Below are 21,977 nucleotides of genomic sequence, written 5' to 3' on the forward strand. Positions count from 1 at the left end.
CCGTCACTGTCACAAGACCATGTGCTGCTGAACATGTCGTGGGGACACGCTGCTGCTCCCACTGCCCCCACAACAGAGACTCCAGTGAGCACAGGACGGCCACCTGCCTCACTGCCTGGGTCTCATGGATGACCCCACCTCCGGGCAGCCCAATTGGAAGGTGCAGCTCTTACCTCTCAAGTCGGTTCCCTCCACTGGAGCATCTGTAGTCACCAAAGATGAGGTTGGTCCTCGCAGAGAGGACTTCCACACCTGTAGCCTGCCACAGCTCATTGTCTGTCGTTTGAGGGCCAGGGGCTGACACCACAGAGACGGGACCTGAGGCTGCATCTACTACAAACGAGGGCGCTCGGACTACTGTCCTTTGAGCTCGCTGGAGGCCACAGGAGATGTGGATGGGACTCAGGGATCTGGAAGCCGAGAGGCAGGCCTCGCCTCTCTCTGAGGTCAGTGGAGCGTAGGAATCGTGAGGTGACCCTCCTTTTGGCGAGTCTTATAAATCTTCACCCCGGCCCAAGAACGCATTCTGCTCTGCGCAGTTAGGGGATGGGGAGGCGCGCAAAGTAAGTGAGGAACCTGGATAAGAAGAGAGCCTAGAGCCAGTGGCCGGGGCTCACAGAGTTGAGAATGGTGCTTCTGGGCTGGTCCTCAGCTCTGGCCGTTCAGGTGGGCGAGGGGCTCGCCTCTCTGCTGATGCGCAAGAATCCACACCCAGCACCAGAGCCCTGACAGAGGTGCCGGCACTGCCGGCCCGCCCTCAGCGCTGCTGGACCCCGAGGGCGTGCGGAGAGGGGACCCAAGTCAGGCCGCCAAGGTTTGGGTAGCTGAAGGAAGCAGGTATCCAAGAGACATATGCTTTTTTTTTTTTTTTAAGTTGGACCACAGAGAGAGACTCGAAGACAGATTCCCATCAGTCATGATTGCCTCATGAACAGCTCTAGCCCAGTGGGCACCACGCTGGTGCCGCCCGGCCCAGAGAAGAACAGTTTTGGTTGTGGGCTTTGCTCAGTGTGTGGCCTCTGTCCATCATCAAGGTCCCTATCCAGAGGAAACAAGGAAGGGTGGTGTGGCCCCTGATTTCCAGTTGTGCAAGGGCTTCGCTTCTCCAGGGTGATTTCCAGTCAGATCGTAGTAACATCTGATCTGTAAGAAAATGAACAAAATTTTATTTTATTTTTCTGATTGCAAAAGGTAATATTCGCTTTTTAAAGCAAAGACTGTACAGAACAGATACAAAGAAAAATGTGAGAAGCTACCTGACATCTCAGAAATGACGGTTATAATGGTGAACACACACACACACACACACACATACACACTCACACAAACCTGTGTGCACACACATATTCACGTATCTGTACTGTGCACCTGTTTTTAGGGTAAAGTTTTCAGTGGGGCCTCACACTTGCTTTTGGTAGGATGTTTTTGCACAGTACAGAGGTAGGCACTTGAACCCCAAAAGATTCTACAGGAGGGTCAGGACTTGCTGAGAGTCAGTCGAGCCAAAGGTGGCCTGGCTGCAGAGACCGCCGAGCTGGGCCCGACTGTTCGCGCTGAGTTCGCTGTGGGCTGTGGCACCACTCACCCATCCCTTGGACTTGCGTGGGCCGGGAACCCTGCAGGCCCGATGTGCTGTTCTGGGAGGAGCTTGGAGAGCCAGGGTTTGGAGGGAGCTCCTTTCCTTCTGCGGTCAGACCAGGATGTCCGGGGACTCAGGGGCACTGCTGATGACCTACAATGGGCATTTAGTGTAAGCCACAAGTCTGCTTGGTTTCTGGAAGCTTCTGTGTGTCGGGTGACTGCTCGGAGGTGGCCAGCCCAGGCCGGCCCGGCCCTGTCTTCCCAGCTCACTGGGGCCTCTGCCTCCTGAGCCTTGCCTGGGCAGCATCAGCACGTGTTTCCTCTGGCTGAGAAGAAGGAGGAAAGACTCGGGCGGTCCTGCAGTGCCCTCCCCCAGGCCAGTCTGTGGGTCTGTTTCAGACGGTCTCCTGGAAGCTTCTTCCTGAGCCCCTGAGCTGCGGAGGCAGAGGCTTTGTGGCGGTCTCACTCCTGCAGCAGTGGGCCGGGCAGAGGGAAGCCAAAGGTCCTGTCCACAGCCCGCGTCTCCTTGGAGCCTCTCTTCTGGCTTCTGGGCCTTTTCTAGGTCAATTTTGCTTAAAAGCCATTTCTTCTGCCATAATGCAAAATGGTGAGAGCGCAGACCCTGCACTTTTGAGCAAGCTGGAAAGTGGTGGCCTGAGGCCACCGTGCTGTGTCTGGCCTGCTGGGCTCCTGGGGCTTCAGAGACTGTGGCCAGCGAGGCCGTTCCCCCCCCCCGCCCCATCTCTCTCTCTCTCTCTCTCCTTTCTCTTTAGTTACAGGCAACACCAGGATATACCCTGACATTATCACAAAGGTGTGGAGCTCAACCGGCCCCACCCCCAGCCCACCCCGCTGCCCCCTTCTCTCCGCCCTCCCCTCTTCAATCCCTTTACAGTTTATTTTTTTAACTAGTGTCCTGTGGACACACCTGATGCTGGGACACTGCCACATCCAGGCTGCCCATGCGGAAGTTCTGTCAGATCCATCCCACTCTTCCACCCCTTCATCTTCCCGCTCAATCCCCTGTCTACTCTCGCGATCTTTGCTTTATTGTGATGAAATTCCCTCTCCCCTCCTGTTTTCCCTTCTCTCTCTCTTTTTGCTTTTTTTTTTTTTTTTAATTTAGCTCCCTCTTATTTTGGATTGGCTTCTGCATGTCAGAGAAGACATTCGACGTCTGACTTTCTGGGTCTGGCTAACTTCACTCAGCATGATGGTCTCAGGTCCGTTCCTTTACGGGGAAACGCCATGAGTCATTCTTCGTGATGGCTGATACCTGCACGCACACCTACCACATTTTCTTTGTCCCTTCATCTGTTGGCTGCGCCTAGGTTGTTTCCATAGTTGGCTATTATGGGTTGTGCTGCTACAAAGTGACGTGGCTGTACTCCTATGGCATGCAGATTTTGAGTCTTTTGGGTGGGACAGCTGGGTCACATGCTGTTCCATTCCTCGTCTTTCGAGGAATCCCCACACTGCTTTCCAGTGTGGTTGCACTAATCCGTGGTCCCACTGAGAACGTGTGATGTACCTTTCCCCACATCAAGTGAGGCCTTCTGCAGTGCTACCCTGGAGTGTCAGAGCCGTCGCACAATCGTCCTGATACACACTGCACACCAGGCACAAAGCTGAAGAGGATCCTGATCCTTGGTTCATTTCAGAAACTTCCCTGACATGTTGTCTCCCTCTCCAAGACCACACAGGGAGTGGGGGAATGGTCAGCACGGGAAGATGGCGGGTGCCGTAGGTGTGGGCCCCCAAGGGTCAGCTCTCACCTGGGCAAGACAGCGGGGGGAGGGGTGCTAGGTGGGGTCAGGATGCCCGCAAGCCCTGTAAGGCAAGAGGGGCACCTCTGGCAGGGGAGCAGCAGGCAGAGGCCCAGAGGGTGGCTGTGGGTACTTCCTGTGAACTTCTGCAGACCTAATGAGCCATATCCCAGGGAAGCGTGGATTTCCCAATTACTCTAGGTCTCCCTCTGCCAGGGGAGCTCTTGAGGGTCGTTGGGCACCAACTGACCCCATTGTCACAGTGAGAAGCCACCAGGTGCCCTGGGCCTCTGTGACCCATTAGAGGCCAGGTCCTGGTGGCGGCGTCCATCAGCCCTGCCTCTCCTGGTTTTTACAGTGCCTCAGGTCCTAGCTGAGGATGTCCTTCGGTGCTGATGTATCCACATTGCCCCCTTGCAGACCACTCCCGCTGCAGCTGGGGGATGCCTGAGCAGCAAGCATTCCGGGACTCAGAGTGCGAAGCTGAGAAGTGGGGTGGGCAGGGAGAGAAGGGCCCTCGCCATCCCTGCCCCCAGGCACCGCTGACTGGGCTCAGACACTCCATGCAGGAGAGCCACCAGAGGGTGGTTCATAACCCTGAGCCCAGGTTCTTCCTGAGTGAACAGAAACAGCCCGAGCACTTCAGAACGCGGAAAGCAAAGTCCCCGCCTCTGCCCTTCTTTCACTTGGCTGTTTCCCTTCCCTCCCGAGAGTAGTCTTTAGAAACTAGAATTTTCCTCCTTAAGGAAGGCCACAGAAATTCTGACCTCCCTGCCCCTCTGCCTTGGGCTGGCCACCGAGAAGCCTCTGACCCGCCTGCCCCAGAGTGGACCCATTTGGGAAGGGCCCTGCCCCACCCTGGCAGGGAGGAGAACCCCACTGTCTGCACACAGCCCTGCTGGGCTCCCCGCCCAGCCGGTCAGCCTCACAGCAGACGCTCTGCCCACTCACATGCTCCACGCCGTCCACAAACACCCAAGCACGCTGAACACGAGGAGGTCCTGGAGGGCGAGCCTGGGGAGGCCACGGAAGCCCCGCCTCCTCCCAGCCCTCCCTGGACACCCCTTCATCTGCGGCCTTTGGAGTGACCTTTGTACTAAACCGTGAACACAGAGTGGGTGTCTGCCTGAATCCGTGCGCCCTGGAGCAAATTCATCAAACCCAGGAGGGACCCCGATTTACAGGGGGCGGGTCAGAAGCTCGGGTAAAGCGACCTGGGGCTTGGGGTCGGCACCGAGGTGGGGGGTCCTTGGGAACGGAGCTCCCGACCTGCGAGTCTGACAGCGCCTCCAGGGGAGGGTCGGAACAGAGCAGCCAGGGTCCACCTGGCACTGACCGCCTGCTTGCTGGTGGGGAGAAACCTCCAACCTTTGGGGTCACAGAAGTGTGAGGTCTAGTGGGAGAACTGAGTCTGGGTTTTGCGAAGTGGCCTCCTGTTCAGGATTCAAACCTGGCTCTCGACGCGCATGGGTCTGATGCTTTAGGCGGAGAGCATCCTTCCTCTGGTGGACTCCCTGTGTCTAGGTAGGCAGGTGGGTTTCTCTCGCTTGCCCCGCTGTTCTCCGGCCCCGACGTTCCTTGACGGCAGCCCCTCAGACTCATTTCAGACTTCTGGCTCATTCATGTGGGGTCATGAATTGGTGTCACTTTAGGCCTCTTACTACAGCAGTGGCAGGATGCTCGAATGCCACGGGGACCCACCACGGAATGGCCCTGGCTGTTCCTGGCAGGGTGGATCTGCTCAGGGAATCTTCTCTGCCCAGCCTGGGTGGGGCAGTGGAGGCCAGAGGTGTCTTCACAGAGATGACCTTCTGCATTGCCAGCCGGGACAGAGCTGTCCCGTAGCCTGACCCAAACCCCTTACTGGCCCTGTGGCACACCCTCAGGGAGCCAGCACACAGGAGCTGATCTCCTGAGCCATTTTGGCTCAGGGACACCCGACTGTCCACCTGTCCTGCCAGAGACCCCTCTGATTCTGAGACCCAGCCTACCGTGCCAAGGCCTGCTGCCCAACATTGCTCCTGCAGGGCGACCGCTGAACTGATTTCCCCTGAGCAGCTTCTACACAGGGCCTAGCCCCGCTGTCCCTTAGCACCAGTCCTACTGCAGCCCAGGCTCCACGTCACACTTGGTGGGACTGGATGCTGGAGCTCCCGGGAGGGGCAGCCTGTGGGCTCGGGAACCGGGAGCTCCTGGGGAGGTCTGTTCCAAGGCCCCCTCAGGATCCCATTTGGCCCTATTCTTGCCTGCTCCCAAGGCCTCCGTGTGCCACCTGGTCCTCCAGTGATGCTGTGGCTTCCTGCTTCTTCCTCTTCAGGCCTGTTGCTTCGTCTGCTTCCCCTGGAAGGGCACCTGAGGCTCGAGGCCCTGAGTCTGAGCCTCGATTTAGGCTGCTCTGTTTATTTTGGTCATTGACTCTGAGCCTAGGGCCAGCAGTTCAGAGAAGACAAGAAAGCAGAGCTGCTCTCTCAGCGGGCAGGGGTCCGCTAGGCCTCTGCAGGGAGGGTGGAGGAGCTTCCAGTCTGCAGCCAGAGGCCGGGAGGGTCGTCGAAAGTGCCCTCCTGTGTGGCTGCACTTGGTCTGGTTCAGTGGCGGTGGTTAACCTAGAAGTAGAGGTGAAAAGCGGGTCAGTCTGCAGGTTGTGCAGGAGCTGCTGGTGCCTAAGGCCAGGTGGGGCTCTGCCTCGGAGCAGGGTGAGGACTGTCAACCTGCCACTGTGACTGTGCCCAGGGTGGGGAGGCTCAGACACAACTAGAGCACAACCAGCTCGGGCACGTGTGGGTGTAGTCCACGTGTGAGGCTCCACGTGGCACTGGAGATGCTCAGGACTGAGCTGTGGCGAGGAGCCGGCCACACCCGGGCTGCTGCAGGTGCAGCCTGAAGCCAGGCCTTTCTGGGCCTTCCAGTGGCACGCTCTCCTTGGGGAGGGGAGCCACGCCTGGGCCGCTCTTCCCAGGTGGGTGGGTGCTGGCAGCAGCTCTGGCAGGGCCGACTGGAGGTGCTGGAGGCAGTGCCCAGGCCAGCAGCAGGAAGGGCAGGGTGGTCTGGGGCTCCGTCTGAAGGAAGGGTGGTGTCCCCAAGGCAGCAACGCGGACAGCCTGGAATGCAGAGCTGAAGGCCTGGAGCCTCTGTAGGCCAGAGGTCGCTGTCATAAGAAGTGACATGAGCAGAGCCGCTTTTGGGGTGTGGGACTATGCCCTTGCCTGAGCTCTCGGCAGCAGTCCTTCCAGCAGCTGGGCACGTGGGGACTGGGCCCAGCCAGCCCTGCTCCAGGCTCAGGGTCTAGCAAGGGCTGTCGGTGCCAGGGGGAGGGCCTCCTGATGGACTGACACATGCTCCCCTGAACATTGGTGGGTGGTGTCGACGACAGTGCTGCCCTGGTCGGTGTCTGTGGGTCTTAGTCCCCGTGGCTTTCACGTCTCTGGGTGGTCGTCCTCACGTTTCTAGCCCTTTCACACGCATGTGAGAATGACCTTCACAGGTCACACATCTGTGATCCCAGAGACTCAGGAGGCTGAGTCTCTTGAACGATTGCAAGTTCAAGGCCAGCCTCAGCAACTTAGGGAGACCCTGTCTCAAAATGAAAACAATAAGGCTGGAGATGGAGCTCAGGGGTGGTGTTCCTAGGTTCAATCCCCAGAACCAAGAAAGAAAAAAAAAGACAGTTCATTAGCTATGTGACCTTGGACAAGTTCACAGCACCCTCTCGGTGGGAAGAAAGATGAACGGCTGCACACCTGTGTGCCCACGGCTCACAGGCAGGTCGCAGTAGGACATGGATGGCAACACTTAGTTGATACTTGTCACTAGATGCGCAGCTTCCTCTATGTGAGATGAAAAGTCCCCTACAGCATTTCTAAGGTCCTTGTGTCTACATCCTGTTCGTCCTTTGGTATCCTAAATCGTCAATCGGGGACTGAGTTTGAAAGCAAGTCTCCGCGCAGACTCTGGCAAGCACCTGAGGATCGTCTAGAGCTGCATGAACTGAAAAGAGGTGGTTCCCAGGGGGTGGTTTAGACAGCTCCAGAGATGACAGACGTGATCGGACAGTTCCGAAGGAACCAGGGAAGGCTTGACCATGAGGCTAAGTGTAATGGTGAGAGACTCTGGGGCCAGAGTCACGGTTACCTGTCCTGCCTTAGGAGGGCAGAATGGACATAAGCAGCGGCCCAGGCTCTGGAGCCAGGATTTGAAGCACACTGGCCCAGGCCTTGCCCCTAGCATAGCCTGGAAGGGATCCAGACTGCTGGGGTGGGGGTGCTGCTGGTGGAGATGCCCCGGGGGGCAGGCAGGTGTTGGCTGGACCATGAGGAAACTGTCCCTCCCCAGATTCCTGGGGATGCAGTTCTAACCTGGGAGGACCAAGAAACTCCAGACTACCCCGTGTTATTCAGGTTGACCCCTTCTACCAGGGAGCAGAGGGCACCTTCCGCCTGGGCCTTTCCCTTCTTTCCCAGAGTTAGTTCCGGTCTGCCCACTGGGGCAAGCCAAGTCCCCTCACTCTTTGGACTCAGGGTCCTCTTCCCAACCAGAGAGAAACAGCTTTCAGGTCCCCTGCCAACACTGACGTCCCTGTGGAAGAACGGAGCAGGTGCCTCAAAGGCTGAAATGGTGGAGCATGTGCAGGGCTCCTGTGCCCAAGGGAGGGGCCACCCAGGCCGCGTGTCCCTGGGGACCCGGCGTGACGGCCTCCACACTCTCCCAGGCCAGGAGAAGTGACCTGCCATTGTCTCACACATAAAGGACTGGGTGGAGAGAGGGACAGACCCGTTCCCGTGGGGATACCCCCGAGAGTCCCCAGCCCTCACACTGCCCACCTGGGCCCCCCCAAGGCCTGCAAACTGGGGCACAGGCCCTCACTGACTGAGCAGAGGCAGGCCCTGGGGGGCTTTGTGCTTGGGGGACTTCTCTGGTCATGTGGAGGCAGCAGAGGGGAAGCAGGTGTCGGGTCTGCCAGCCACTGAGCGACAAGATGGCTCTGTTTTCAGCCAGGCACTGGCCAAGGTCATGGTCTCCTTCAGACCTCTTGGTCCTGTCTCCTTGCCAGGTGGGAAGCAGGTCAGCAGGTGCTGGGAGGTGGGGCTGCGGGGAGGCGGGCTTGGCTGGGGCAGAGCCATGCTGGCACCCGCCTGGTGCCAGGCCACGGGAGTCTGACCTCGCTCCAGCCGGCGGTGGTGGTGGGTCTGCTGCACCTCCTGCTCAGCTCACGCCTCTAGTTAGCCATCATTCTGCTCTTCCTTCAACCAGGCTTTTCCCCCCAAACTCCCATTTGTGCAAAGACAAAAGACAGTTGCTCCACTGATCCTGTAGAGGTGAGGCAGAGGGGCCCGTGACGAGGCCATAAGGCCCGAGAGTGAGTGAGCCCGAGTCCGCCCGCCAAAGCCCTAATCCTTGATGTGGAGATGGTGGGACCTTGGGAGGCCATTGGTCTTGGATGAGGTTGGGAGAGTGGAGGCCCAGGGAGAGGAAGGGGCCAGGTGTCTGCATGCTGGCTAGGAGAAGGAGTGTGTGGACCCTCTCTAGGAGCCCAGCGTGCTGGCACCCTGATCTGGGACCTTGGCCTCCAGAACCATGAGGCACCGCGTCCTTGTTTACACTGCCCGGCAAGGCTCTGTGATGGCTGAGGACAGGGACGGCCCTGCCTGGTGGGCCCATGCCCTCGGCGGTGCCTTCCGGAGGCCCTTGCTCTTCCTCTCCGGATGCTGACAGCTGATCGCTTTGGAAGATGCCCGTGGGCCTGTGAGCCTCCCTCCAAGTTCAAGTTCCCGGGCCCTGGACCCTCCAAGGACAGGAGTCAAGACCTGTGCCCCTTAAACACTAAACTAAACAATCCATGAAACCCAGTTCCTTGGCCACATCAGCCACCCTTCAGCTGCTCAGGAGCCACATGTGGCCCGTGGCCGTCAGTGGGGAGTGGACATGGGGCACTCCTGCCATCGCCCACGTTCTACTGCTTTGCTGCCCGGAAGCTCACACAGCGGTGGTGCCCCAGGGTGAGCCACCAAGGGAGGAGCCTGAGAGGGCACAGGGGTACAGTGGTGGAGTAGGAGGAGCTTCTCCGAGGGGCTCCTGGCTCTCTGGAGCAGAATGCGGCAGTTACCTGACCTCACCTGGACCTCACCTGGACCAGGTGCTTCTGGAGCTGCAGAGCCTGCCTTGTCTTCCACGCACGGCCTTTGTGTCTGCTCCCAGCTCATCGTCAGAGATTTCTAGCTGAGGCTACGCTTGCCCAGGGCAGTGAGTCTCCAACTGCACCAGATGCCCTTGGAGCGCTGGTTCAACCCAGACTCTGGGGCTCCCCATGGTTTCTAATCAGCAGCTGGGGAGGAGCCAAAGTGGTACTTCTACTGAGGTCCCAGTGGTGCTGACACGTCCGGGGACTCCGCTCTGAGTACCATGGCTGCAGTCTAAAGAGTCCCATTCATGGACTCTGTTAATGCCACAGTTAGGGACATCGTGCTGCGTGGCCAGTGCTAGAATGTGGCTGGGACAACCGGGAAGTTCCTGTCTGGGTGGCTGGCATCCCAGGGAGAGACAGACAGAAGGCAGGCCTCCTAGGTGTGTGGCCATGAATGTCAAGAGGCAGACAGAGAGGGAGCAGGGCTGCTTACGGGATAGCCACAGGTGAGGGACACCTGAAGAACAGGTGTGGGCGGGGGACCCTGGCCTCTCCAGTCCTGTCCTGCTCCATTCTCAGTCTTTAAATTTGAGAAATGTGGCTCTGTTAAAAGCCAGGTCATCCACTGGTCCATAGCCAGGTTGAAGAGACAAACTGGACAGTGTGGCCACGTGTGGAGAGACAGTGTTAGCGTTGGCCGTGTCCCAGCGGGCTCACAGCTACGCCACGTGAGCAGTAGTGATTCACTGAAGCCTGTGGGCACAGGACAGCAGCCGGACCATCACAAGTCCTTTCCTTCCATCCCAACCTCGACTTCTAGTGTCTGTGACACTACCAAGACACACACCAGACTTATGTATAAGGAACAGAAAGACCGAGACAGGGTAAGGTGGCCACAGGGGTAGGCCACTGGGCCAGGAGCACAGGAGGAGGCAGATATGCACACAGAGCCAAAGAGTCCTTGTGGGTGGTCAGAGGCGGGTTTAACGAACCTTTCCCACAGAGTTGCCCAAGCAGAGATCCTGGTGGATGGCAGTTTCCGTTTCAGAGCATGAGTTTGAAGTATCAGATCGGGGTGTCAGCTTGGAGGGGGCCAGGAGAAAACCCTCTTGGCTGAAGCCCTGAAACATAAGGGTAGATCGGCGGCTGCGGTGATTTTCCTGGGCAGGCTGTGAGAAGTGACCAGGTGACAGGATCCAGGAGCCACCATGACCAGCATCAGGAGGCTTCTCCTTTTATGGGCCTTACATGAGCAGGCTTCTGTCTGGTGAGGTTGATAAGCTCCCATGGCTGGTGTTCCTGATAAGATTTGGAATGTCCATATGTCCAGGTGCTTCTGATTTAGTTTGCTAAGTTGGCACATGTAAATTACCTGTCAATGCGTGCCTTATGGTGGTGTCAGGCAGATGGTGTTTATTCAAAGAAAGTGTAGAGTCCTTCTATCTTGAAACCTGTGCTCAATATAGAGTGACTCAGAGCAAACTATGCTGTACAAATGGAGTCACCCAGGGCAGGCACAGCCTGAGAGCTGCTATTCTGCACACCATGGAGTCACCCAGGGCAGGCACAGCCTGAGAGCTGCTATTCTGCACACCATGGAGTCACCCAGGGCAGGCACAGCCTGAGAGCGGCTGTTCTGCACACCATGGAGTCACCCAGGGCAGGCACAGCCTGAGAGCTGCTGTTCTACACCATGGAGTCACTCAGGGCAGGCACAGCCTGAGAGCTGCTGTTCTGCACACCATGGAGTCACTAAGGCAGGGCACAGCCCACTTCCTGCATATCCTGTTTCACAGCAGCTGGTCCTGGGTTCAGAAGTCCCCTCTGGGGCTCTGCTGGTCACTTTCAAAAGGACAGACACTAGAAGCTTCTAGAGGATGACTTAGGACCAGCTTACCTCTAGACCCATGTGCTCTCTGCTTCTCCTCTGGGTGTGCCCCCAGGTTGAAAGGTGAACTGCAGGAATCGGGTGAGTGGGTTCAACATGGGATCCAGGATGTTCACAGCATCTACTGATGAGAGACGGACCTGCCACAGAGGAGCAGGCCTGGGCCAGGCCTCGGGCTCCCCTGTCCTCTTGCCCTGAGCTGCAGACACCAGGGGCCGGCCTGCTGGATTCCCAAGCTAGGGCAGCAGTCCTTGCCTCTTCCAGGCCAGGGTCAGAGGGCAAAGCCGTGTACTCTGGGGCCATGCCTCAGTCGTGGACCTCTCATAGATAGGATAGCCTGCCCAGGGGACTCTTGCACCCTGCACAAATGCGGGCTTCCATGCCGAGGTGCGGCTGTGTGCTCTTGACATCCCCTTTGACAATGTTGTGTCTTTTCCAGGCCCAGCTATCTCAGGCCTTAAATGGGGTTTCAGATAAGGCCAAAGAGGCGAAGGAGTTTCTGGTCCAGCTCAAGAACATCCTGCAGCAGATCCAGGTGAGCGTGGTCCGGGTGTACTTAGCAAGGACAGTGGTGCTTTGTGCCAGACAGGCCCATGTAATCCCTGCACCAAAACATAAATCCCCACATCCCAAGTGTTCACTGAGCACCTACGCTGTGCCCAACAAGCCTGACAAGCGTCCTAAGATCAGCCAGTATTGCTTCAGGGATCCCTCTGTGGAGGGAGAGAGTGCCCCACAGGTCTGTGCACACAGGGGAGGAACCTGTAAAGCATCCGCAGAGCTGACTGCAGAAGAGACTGAAGGTCCTTAGAGTCTTAGCCCATGAGAACTCTTAGTGAGTCTTCTGTTACCGTGACAAAATGCCTGAGACAGTTGGCATATGCAGAAGAGAGGTTTATTTAGGCTCCTGGTTTCAGCATTTTCTGTCCATGTTGCTCGACTCCATTGTCTCTGGACTTTGGTGGCACGGTACACCATGGTGGGAATGTGTGGCAGAGGAAGCTGCTTGCCAGGTGGCAGGTGGTGGCCAAGAAGCAGAAGAGGGGCTGCGGTCCCAACAGTTCCTTCAAGGGCACGTCCCTAGTAGCCTAACTTTCTCCCCCGTAGCTTAACCAGGCCTCCCCGCAAAGGTTTCACCTGCCACTACACCACAGGACTTTTGCAGGCTCTTAAGATCCAACTGCAGCAAAACCCATCCCTCATAAGCTGACCTCCCGCGACAGCCATGGGGCGCCTGAAGTCAGGAGTCCCCAGCATTTCACAGGTGTGATAGTTTTTCCAGACTCTTACCACAGAATACCAGAGACAGGGTGGCTTGCACAGGGGAAATTTACTCTCGGTCTGGAAGGCTGCAAGTGCCAGCCATGAACAGGCTGGTCCCTTCTGCGGCCTCTCCTTGGCTTGCAGATGCAGTCTGCTCCTGAGTCCCTGTGTCCTTTGTGCGTCTGTGTCCTAGTCTCCGTCTCTTATGAGGACCCCGTCAGATTGGATTGCGACCTGCCCTGACGGCCTCATTATATCTCAGCTGCTCCTCAGAGGCCCTGTCCCTACACAGTCACGTTCCAGGGTCCTGGGCTGAGGAACTCACCATGATTTGGGGGTACTGAAGCAGAGGTGTGAACCCACGCTGACCCTAGCGGTTCACAGGGTTCTTCCTTGGAGCTGAGAGACAGACCTGGAGCGAAAGCAGGATTTTTTTGGTTGCTTCACCTTTCTCTGGTTATAAAAAGCAAAAGTCTGTGGCATAGAAATTTTAGAAAGTAAGAAAAATCGAGCTAAGAGGAGTTCCCCAGTGCGCAGGCCGGTGGCCGCTGTGGCCCTTGGCAGGCTGCTCCGCCACCTGGGCCGGCACCCTCCAGCTGTGGCACTGTGCCAGGCGGAGCCCGCGCCCTGCCTCTGCCCTTCCCCAGAGTCTCCGGGGAGCACCTCCCAGGGAGCCAGAGACCTTTCGGGGCAGGTCTGCTGAGGGCTCCTGGCCCCGCCCTGGGTCGCCTGGGTGCTCTGGGTGCGGGGCTTCTCCCAGGTGCTTCTGAGCACGCTCCCCGTGTGCAGCCGCCCTCCCTCAAGCTCTCTGCTCCCCAGGAGAATGGGCTGGACTACGAGGCCTGCCTGGTGGCCCAGTGCGACGCCCTGGTGGAGGCGCTGACGCGGCAGAAGGCCAAGCTTCTCACCAAGGTGACAAAGGAGCGGGAGCACAAGTTGAAGGTAGGCAGCAGGGCAGGCCGGGCAGGCAGGGGGCCCTGGGCGGACCCTGGTCCAGTGGCCTGGGAAGGCAGGATGTGGCAGCCACGGGTGGGCGGCGCTCAGGGGACAGTCACTACCCGTGCTCCCTGCAGAACAGGGGCAGCCCGCTTGTCCAGCCGCCACCTCCCACCTACTGGGGCAACCTGCTGTCTCAGGGACTCCTCCCTCTTCTCAGAATGGGAGTGGCCCTCCTCAATGGCACGGCCCTGCTCCCCCTGTCCCTGGCCCCGTCCCCTTCTTCAGTTCCCTCTGATGTCTCACACACCGACAGTCAGCAGTGATGCATACGGCCTTCTCTGCCCGGGGATGGCCAGCACCCTGCCTCCACACTGCACCCCTGGTCGGGCTGGTGCCCAGGGCGCTCTGAACTAAGGAGGGGCTATCACCATCGGGCACTCCATGTGCGCCTTGGGGACGTTTCCTGACCAGAGCAGGAAGTGTCACTTTCAAGAAGAGGAGGAGGGAGTGTTGGAGGAAGCCAGGTGTCCAAGTGATGTAGCCATCCCTCGAACCACCCCTGCCTGCAGGTCAGTGGGAGCGTGGCCAGGGGTGGCCACCAGCAGCAGGCAGAACTCAGGCCTTACCCTTTCCCCGCATTGCTCCAGAGTTCCAAAGTCTGCTGAGGGAATAGGGTTCATCTATTCCCCTGTAGCTAGGAGCAGAGTGGAGGAGTGGGCAGGAGGCTGGCCAGGCCAGGCGGTCTTCCCCAGGCACCTGTGCTATCTGGCTGACACTTGGGGCCTGGCTGCTCTTCCTCTGGAAGACAGTTGCTTTGCTAAGAGGAGTCCCTGTTGCAGATGGTTTGGGACCAGATCAACCACTGCACGCTGAAGCTGCGCCAGTCCACGGGGCTGATGGAGTACTGCCTGGAGGTGACAAAGGAGAACGACCCCTCTGGGTTCCTACAGGTGAGCCTGCCGTGCCCGGACGGCCAGGGTGTCCTCCAGCTCACGAAGGCCAGCCCAGGCCAGCCCCAGTGTCTGGCACTGTCCTGCCACAGCTCGGCACTGTGCAGACTCTGACACTGCTTGGGAGTGCAGGGGTCCAGAACCCCCTCGGTGCAGCCCTTGGCCACTCCCACCCAGTTTTGCAGCACCCATAAAACAAGAGGTGGGCGAGCACCATCTCCAGGGCCAAGGCCGCACTTCAGCCTCTCCCCTACCCGCGGGAAAGGCGGTCTGCGGATGAACCGGACGGACTGCACAGGGAGGAGCCATGCAGCTTTCCCTCAGGCTGCTCCTGCAGGCCTGGCCAGTGACCGGCTGCCTGCCCTCAGTTCGGCCCTCTTGGATTGTGCATGTCCCCGAGAGACATGCACAATCCAAGAGGGCCGAACTGAGGGCAGGCAGCCGGTCTCTGTCTGGGGAAAATGGCGGAGCCTTTTGGTAACTCCCCAGGAGGTGTGCAGGAGCCTGGCTCTGCGGGAGGTGTGCAAGTGTCTGATGAGCAGAACTTCCCAGCCAGGGAAGAGCTGTAGGCACGATGCCGCTGGTTTGGTGCAAAAGCCTGGGAGCCACCAGAGGAGATGCACTGGGCAGTGGCTTCTGAGCACAGAGGACCTGGAGCACGCTCTCCCCAGGCCCTGGGACAGAGACTAGAGTTTCACTTGGCAACGCCTGAGAGCTGGCATGGCAGGTGTGATCAAGCATGGTTCTGCATATTTTTTACAAAAGTGTCTTTACTTCACGAAAGGGTTTGACCCAATTTCTCTGAATAGCTAGTGCTTCTGTGCGTTTGACATAATCATGCTGCTGAACCGCGATTCAGACATGACAGTGAGTCTACCCATGACTGCTGTGTGGCAGGGGTGGCTTCATCCGGCCCTGGCTTGAGGACATGTGCCCAGCACAGCCCTTCCATTCCCCGACCCAAACCCTCGGCCCCCTCCCTGTGCTCTCCCCTGCTAATGCTACCCTCATCCTGTGCTCCCTTTAGATCTCCGACGCCCTGATCAAGCGCGTCCAGGTGTCCCAGGAGCAGTGGGTCAAAGGTGCCCTGGAGCCGAAAGTGTCTGCAGAGTTTGACCTGACCTTGGACAGCGAGCCGCTGCTGCAGGCCATCCACCAGCTGGACTTCATTCAGATGAAATGTAGGGGTGAGCCACGGTTGGCCCTCGTTCAGCCTGTGCTTCTTCCAAAGAGGCACTGGTCCGAGGGGCAGCTGGGTGCTGGGAGTCCTGATGCACTCGGCCACACCAGGGTGGGAGGGCAGGGACCCGAGTGGCAGGCCTGACTGGAGCTGGGCGGGCAGTCCTCCGTCTGAGCCTGAGTGTCCCCTTTGTGTTCACTCACAATGACCCACGGAGTATCCACCCTGCGCCAGGCTGTGCCAGCAAAGTCCCTCCAAAGACGGAGCTTCTGTTCTAGAGAGGTTGGGGACAGGCATGGGCAGGAGAGGCACCATGCCTGATGCCTGGTGGTGGCAGCCAGTGCCAACAGGAGGCAGAGCAGGGGCAGCAGGGGGTGGGCTGCTTCTCCAGGGGAGGGGGCAGCCCAGGGGAGGAGCAGAGAGCAGGCACCGAGGCTGGGAGGCGGGAGTGAGTTTCCTGCCTCCAGAGGAGCAAGCGGAGCATGGCAGTAGCCCAGGGGGCATGTGGTCAGGGTCGTGTCCACACAACTTGGCCAGTTGAAAGGCAGCAAGGGACAGCCAGAACAGAGTCCTGCCCTACAGGTACTCAGGAGAGGACCTGAGGGTCCCGACCTTCAGAGTGTGGAAAAGCAGGGCTCTCGACACCCCGGCTCCCTCCTAGTTTGCACCCCCACGACACGACAGGAGGTTGGGAAAGCCACCTGCCTGGGCGTGAATGAGATGCAGTGCCAAGGAGCAGACGGCGGGGGAGGGACCCACATGTGGGCGCAGTGAGGAGGCTTGGTCGCTCCCCCAGTTGCTCCTGCAGCAGGGAGCCACAGTGTGCAGAGCCCGCGCCGGGGGGACAGGAGGGAACTCTTACAGCCCACCATGGGCGGGAGTCAGGCTGTGCAAGGCCACTGGAAGCACTCCTGTCATCAGCTGATTTCAACCAGCTGGACCTTCAGCCAACATCTGGAAAATGGTGACCCCATTCTTACAACTGAAACACCGATCTTGCCATTTTCCCTTTCTAAAAAGGCCAGAGGGGATTCTACCAATTTCTAAAATCTCTTGAGCCCAAAGAGAGCTAGAACACACGACAGTCCTCCCCCTCGTGGTTCAACAGAGCTGTGCACCCCTCCTTCCTTGGCGCGTCCCAACCCCCAGGGGGCTCCTCCCGCCCAGGCCCAGCTGTGCTGGTCAGCGCTCCAGGACCGTGTCAACGCCTGAGGCAATCCGCCTGGAGCCAAGGTCCCCTCGGCTCACAGCCTGGGAGGCTTTAGTCCCTAGTCGATGGACAGTGACATGTGGTGAGGCGTCAGATCACGGTGAAGCTGAGCAACACCTCTTGTCTCATGGCCAGGAAGTGAAGGAGAGGCAGAGGAAGGGGCTGGGTCCCCTCCGAGGGCATGGCCCCAGTGAAGGGGGCCCCGCCCACCTCCCAAGAGCTCCTGCCTCCCAGCAGCATAGCACCGGGGACCACTCCTTGAACACAGAGCCTCTGGGGACACTGAAGGCAAACCGTAGAGTCCCTCTTCCCAGCCCTGGCGTAAGGCTGACTCTTGCCTGGCGCTGAGCCCTGCCGGAGAGCTCGCCAGGCCTGTGCAAGGTGGACTCTGCTGTGCTACCTCTAGTGCTCCTCGAAGGCCTGAGCGTCACTGTCACGGTCCTCGGTGGGCGGGTGACAGACTTGAGGGTGGGCCACGACCCCAGCCCTGAGATCAGGACATGCTGTGGATTAGGAAGGACACAAGACCTGCACATCCCAGTCCCCCAGCCCCTCCTGGGCCCTGGGCATGGCCCAGGTGGCCAGGGAGGGAATTCGGCTAATTGTTCCCTGGGGTGGGCTGGGCCCGAGGGCAGGAGCACTGAGCTAACCCATGGTCCCTGTCACAGTGCCACCCGTCCCCCTGCTGCAACTGGAGACGTGCTGCACTCGGAACAACAGTGTCACCCTGGCTTGGAGGACACCGCCCTTCACCCACAGCCCCGTGGACGGCTACGTCCTGGAGCTGGACGACGGGGACGGGGGGCAGTTCCGGGTGAGGCCTGCTGCTGGGCGTGGGGGCTTCCTGACGTGCAGGCTGTGAGTGATAGCCGATGCCACCCTGAGGAAGAGGACAGGACGAGGAGCTGGCTGGCTGGCTCGCGGGAGGCTGGCGTCCCTGCTGCAGGCGGCAGTGTGTGTCGCAGGAGTACCGGGTGACTTCCCTGCAGGGCCTGACGCTGGGACGAGGCGGGCGCCACTCAGGCAGCTCTGCCCGCACACACCTCCTTGCCCACCCTCCCCGGCCCCGGGTGCGGGCCTCACCACCTCACGTGGCAACTCGGGCCTCTGAGGGGCAGGCTTTATCACGCCCGTCTGGTCCATCTGGCTGACATTCAGGGGACAGGCTGGCCTCAGGGTCACATTCTTCAGAGGAGGAGGCTCTTGCTGTGCCTCAAGTGCCTGGCAAGGAGCCGGGTATGTAGAGACACTTCAAAATGGCTGTTGGATTGGGGTGACATACTGCCCTCACGGCCCCTCTGGTGGACTGACGTGGGGACAGCGAGGGTTCTTAGTGAGTCTGAGTGTATCTCCTCCCCTGCACGCTGCCAACCTGGGTCAGACCCCTGCAGGACTGTCCCCCGAGCTCCACGTGGCCAGGCCCAGGGGCACGTGAGTGGGTACCGCCCTCACCTCTGCCTCTGCCTCCTTGTCAGCTGAGCCCACCAGTCGGCAAGCACCGGGTCTCCTGCGTTCCTCCCCAGGGAGCTACCCAGTGACCAGGCCTGCATTGAATTGTGGCCCCTCAGTGGACTAGCCACAATCCTGGGCCTTCCCCTGACCTCCCCAGGTCTCCTTGTGTGTACAATAAAGAACAAAATAACGAAGTCTCCAAGTTGTGTGAAACTTAGGAGCCCTTCACAACTGGCACAGAGGTCACTGTCAAGAATTTGGAATAGCAAATGAATAGGGGGAGCCCCCAGAAAGGAAGGCAGGGAAGGAGCCATGGACACACCAAGCAGCACACAGTGACAGGAGACCCAGAAGGCCGTGTGGCCGGCGGGTCAATAGGACCATTGTAACTCGGAAGTGAATGGGGAAGAAAGGAAGCCCTAGAGAAAGACATTTGGGTTTGACTCAGAAGTGTCTCATTCTCTGGGAAGACCTGGGGCAGGAGGGGATGTGGGAGCCAGTTTCCCTCAGGGCTCCAGAATCTTCTGACAGGGTCACTGCAGCAGAGGCAGGCATCCTTGGGCAGTGTCCTAGCTGGCTGCAGACCTGCAGACCTGCTTCCCCAGAACCCCTACATGCCTGGCAGCCTGCAGGCACAGGGGCCAGGCGGCCAAGAGGAGGAAGACGTTCTGGGACCGGGCTACAAGTGGTTATAATATCCCTTATTTAAGAACTTCTGTTGGGTCTGTGCAGGATAGCCACACCTGTCATCCCAGCAACTCAGGAGGCTGGGACAGGAGGACCACAAGTTTAAGGCCAACCTGGGCAACTTAAGACCCTATTTCAAAATAAAAAAATAAAAAAGGCCGGGTGCAGCTCAGTGGTAGAGCATCGTGGGTTCAATCCCTAGTGCTGCCCAAATAAGCAAAATGAGTAACTTTTGTTGGGGCAAAAGCCACGTGTGCCCAGGCACTGTCTGTGAGGGCTTTTCTAAACGCCAGAGGGTGAAGAGTGCTTTTCCTCTCCCAGGAAGTGTACGTGGGCAAGGAGACCCTGTGCACCATCGACGGGCTGCACTTCAACAGCACCTACAATGCCAGAGTGAAGGCGTTCAGCGCTGCTGGCGTCGGGCCCTACAGTAAGACCGTGGTCCTGCAGACATCGGACGGTAAGCACTGGAGCTGGGGTGGTCTTCGCATCCTGCTGGTGGGCCACAACTCATGACCAGGGGTTTGGTGAGCAGGAGGGTGCCATGGATGGGCTGCAAAGCAGGACAGAGCTTTGTGGCCTGGGCCTGTTGCTTTGCCTCTCTGGGTCTTGACGCCTCCCCCGTGAGCTGTGTCTGCTGGCCTCCTCCTTCACTCCTAACAGCATCTGAGTGTTGGGAAGGGTGCTGGAAACTAGGACTCCCGGAAGAGCCCTTGGTTGGGACTAGAAGGCCTGGCTGTCTGTTTTTGGCAAGGCTGAAGGACGGACTTGGAGAGCTCAGAGCAGGGAGTGTGTGAGTGTGCATGCTTCCCACGCAGAGACCACTGGATGTGGCCACGGATCGGTGCGTCTGTCTCTAAGCACAGTAGAGCCTGCCAGGGCATTCCAAGGCCTGACCCTGCTTCTCCTGCCTCCTTCCTTTCCAGTGGCTTGGTTCACATTTGACCCCAACTCTGGGCACCGGGACATCATTTTATCCAATGACAACCAGACGGCCACCTGCAGTAGCTATGATGACCGGGTGGTTCTGGGCACGGCTGCGTTCTCCAAGGGCGTGCACTACTGGGAGCTGCACGTGGACCGCTATGACAACCACCCAGACCCCGCTTTTGGGGTCGCCAGGGCCACCGTGGCCAAGGACATGATGCTGGGCAAGGATGACAGGGCCTGGGCCATGTACGTGGACAACCACCGCAGCTGGTTCATGCACTGCAACTCCCACACCAACAGGTGCGAGGCCCGGCTGCCCCGGCACGCAGGTTGGGGATGGGGTCCTGTACCAGGGCTCCTGCTGCCCAGCAGGCAGCCATGCCATGGGTACCTAGCTGTGGCTTTCTCTCTGGTTCTGCCCCACTTTATGACCATCCAGTCAAGCTTGCGTTCCTGTGGGGCATTGCAGAGGGAGCATGTCATTGCCATTGCTGGCCTGCTGCCGCCAGTGACCCTGTTACTGCCCGACCTGTGAGGAGCCTCAGACTCCCTGGGCCCCAGCTCCCACTGTGCTCTGGGCCCACCAGCACCTGCTAACAGCTCCCAGGCACCTTCTCCGCAGTAGGAAGCCAGGCCTGGTCTGTCCCAGAATGGACCCAAGGCCGCTCAGGACGCCTGCCCACTGCCTCTCACTGGTAGTGCCCTTGGCCTCAAACTCTGGGAGCTCTGTCCCTCTGTGTGTGCCCCACCCTCTGCCCCTGGCCCACACTGGGGCCGGATCCAAACTCACCAGCCCATTGGTGCTTGCTTAAGCCAAACTGGCACCAGGATGCTATTGGGAGTGACGACCTCCTTCAGCCCTACGAGGTAGCTTCCATGGCCATTTCACAGACTGAGATGGCTCAGGAAGGTCAGACGCTGGCCCAGCCACCAGGCCCACACCGAGGAGCCCAGCTCCTGCTCAGGGTGGCTCAGGCACACCCTGCCCAGTGGGCCTTTCACTACCCTTGGCAGCCCCTGGTGCCTCCGTAGTGGGGCTAGAGGAGAGCATGGGGGAATCACCCACGGCCTTGGGCGTGGAGCAGGGGAGGAGAGCACCGTCCCAGAGGAAGCCTGCTGCCACCCTCAGAATCCCTGGGAATCCCTGCCACTGTCACCCTGTCGCCACTGCCACTGGGGGTCAGCGTGCGAACAGCACCAACAGCCCAGTTGTGATGCCCACCTCCTGGCTAGGGCCACAGCCCCAAGCCCAGCCCTCCAGGAAACCCGGCTCTGGAGGAACTCCGGGAGACGTCCTGTCTGGAACCCTTCTCACTGCTCAGGTCCCTGTCCAGGCTGCCTGTAGCTGACAGGGGGCACAGCTCAGCCCATGGGGACAAGGCGAGGTCAGCCAGGGCCTAGGAGCATTCCTCTTTTAAAATCCCTCCCCACCCAGGGGCTGCTCGCTGCTTCTCTCTAGCCCAGAGTGCAGCCCATGGACACCATGAGGCACAGGGCTGCTGACATTGTCCCTGGCTGTCACTGCCACCGCAGTATGGGGACCAAAGGGCTTGACTCCCTATTCGTTGCCTGCCCCTGCCACATGCTGCTCCTCAAGGGTCCCCAGGGTAGTTCTGGGGAGGACAGCTGAAGGGTGGTCTTTCTGCAGGCTGGGTGTCTGCATGTCCATCAGGCCTAGGAGCCTCACTAGGCTAGACCAAGTGAGTTCTTTTCCTTGGCAGGTGCAGGTGACTTCTTTACCCACCCACCTCCAATTTCAGATGGAACCCATTCCCTGGGATGCAGGTGTCAGACACTGTTGGAAAGAAGGGTTGAGCAGATGGTGCCCCAGGGTAGTCTGTCGTGTGGCTGGTCTTTGGGCGTGAGCACTGCAAGAGAAGGCCCACACGCCAGCAGAATGCACCCCGCCCCGGGCGAGTTCGGGGTCGGGCTGTTCCCAGCCTGCTTTCAGTACTTCTCCTAGTTGCCATCCACACCCTGGGCTGGCGAGGTGATGGGTCTTCCTGGGACTTC

The 21,977-nt window shown here is 59.1% G+C and overlaps 1 protein-coding gene across 2 annotated transcripts in view; it reads left to right on the top strand.

Moving 5' to 3' along the window:
* The window catches only part of TRIM67 (tripartite motif containing 67), a 39,549-nt gene that overhangs the window by 14,257 nt on the left and 3,315 nt on the right, over positions 1 to 21,977 (top strand). Inside the window, exons 2-8 of one of the 2 annotated variants that reach the window (XM_079107202.1) lie at positions 11,793 to 11,888; positions 13,436 to 13,558; positions 14,395 to 14,505; positions 15,533 to 15,692; positions 17,564 to 17,709; positions 19,356 to 19,494; positions 19,961 to 20,264. In XM_079107202.1, the coding sequence (XP_078963328.1) occupies positions 11,793 to 11,888; positions 13,436 to 13,558; positions 14,395 to 14,505; positions 15,533 to 15,692; positions 17,564 to 17,709; positions 19,356 to 19,494; positions 19,961 to 20,264 (1,079 nt within the window). The remainder of the gene's footprint in view (positions 1 to 11,792; positions 11,889 to 13,435; positions 13,559 to 14,394; positions 14,506 to 15,532; positions 15,693 to 17,563; positions 17,710 to 19,355; positions 19,495 to 19,960; positions 20,265 to 21,977) is intronic. The other variant, XM_079107203.1, reaches the window with a different exon arrangement.

Source organism: Sciurus vulgaris, assembly GCF_902686455.1.
Source record: "Sciurus vulgaris genome assembly, chromosome: 12".
In the NCBI taxonomy this organism is placed as follows: Eukaryota; Metazoa; Chordata; class Mammalia; order Rodentia; family Sciuridae; genus Sciurus; species Sciurus vulgaris.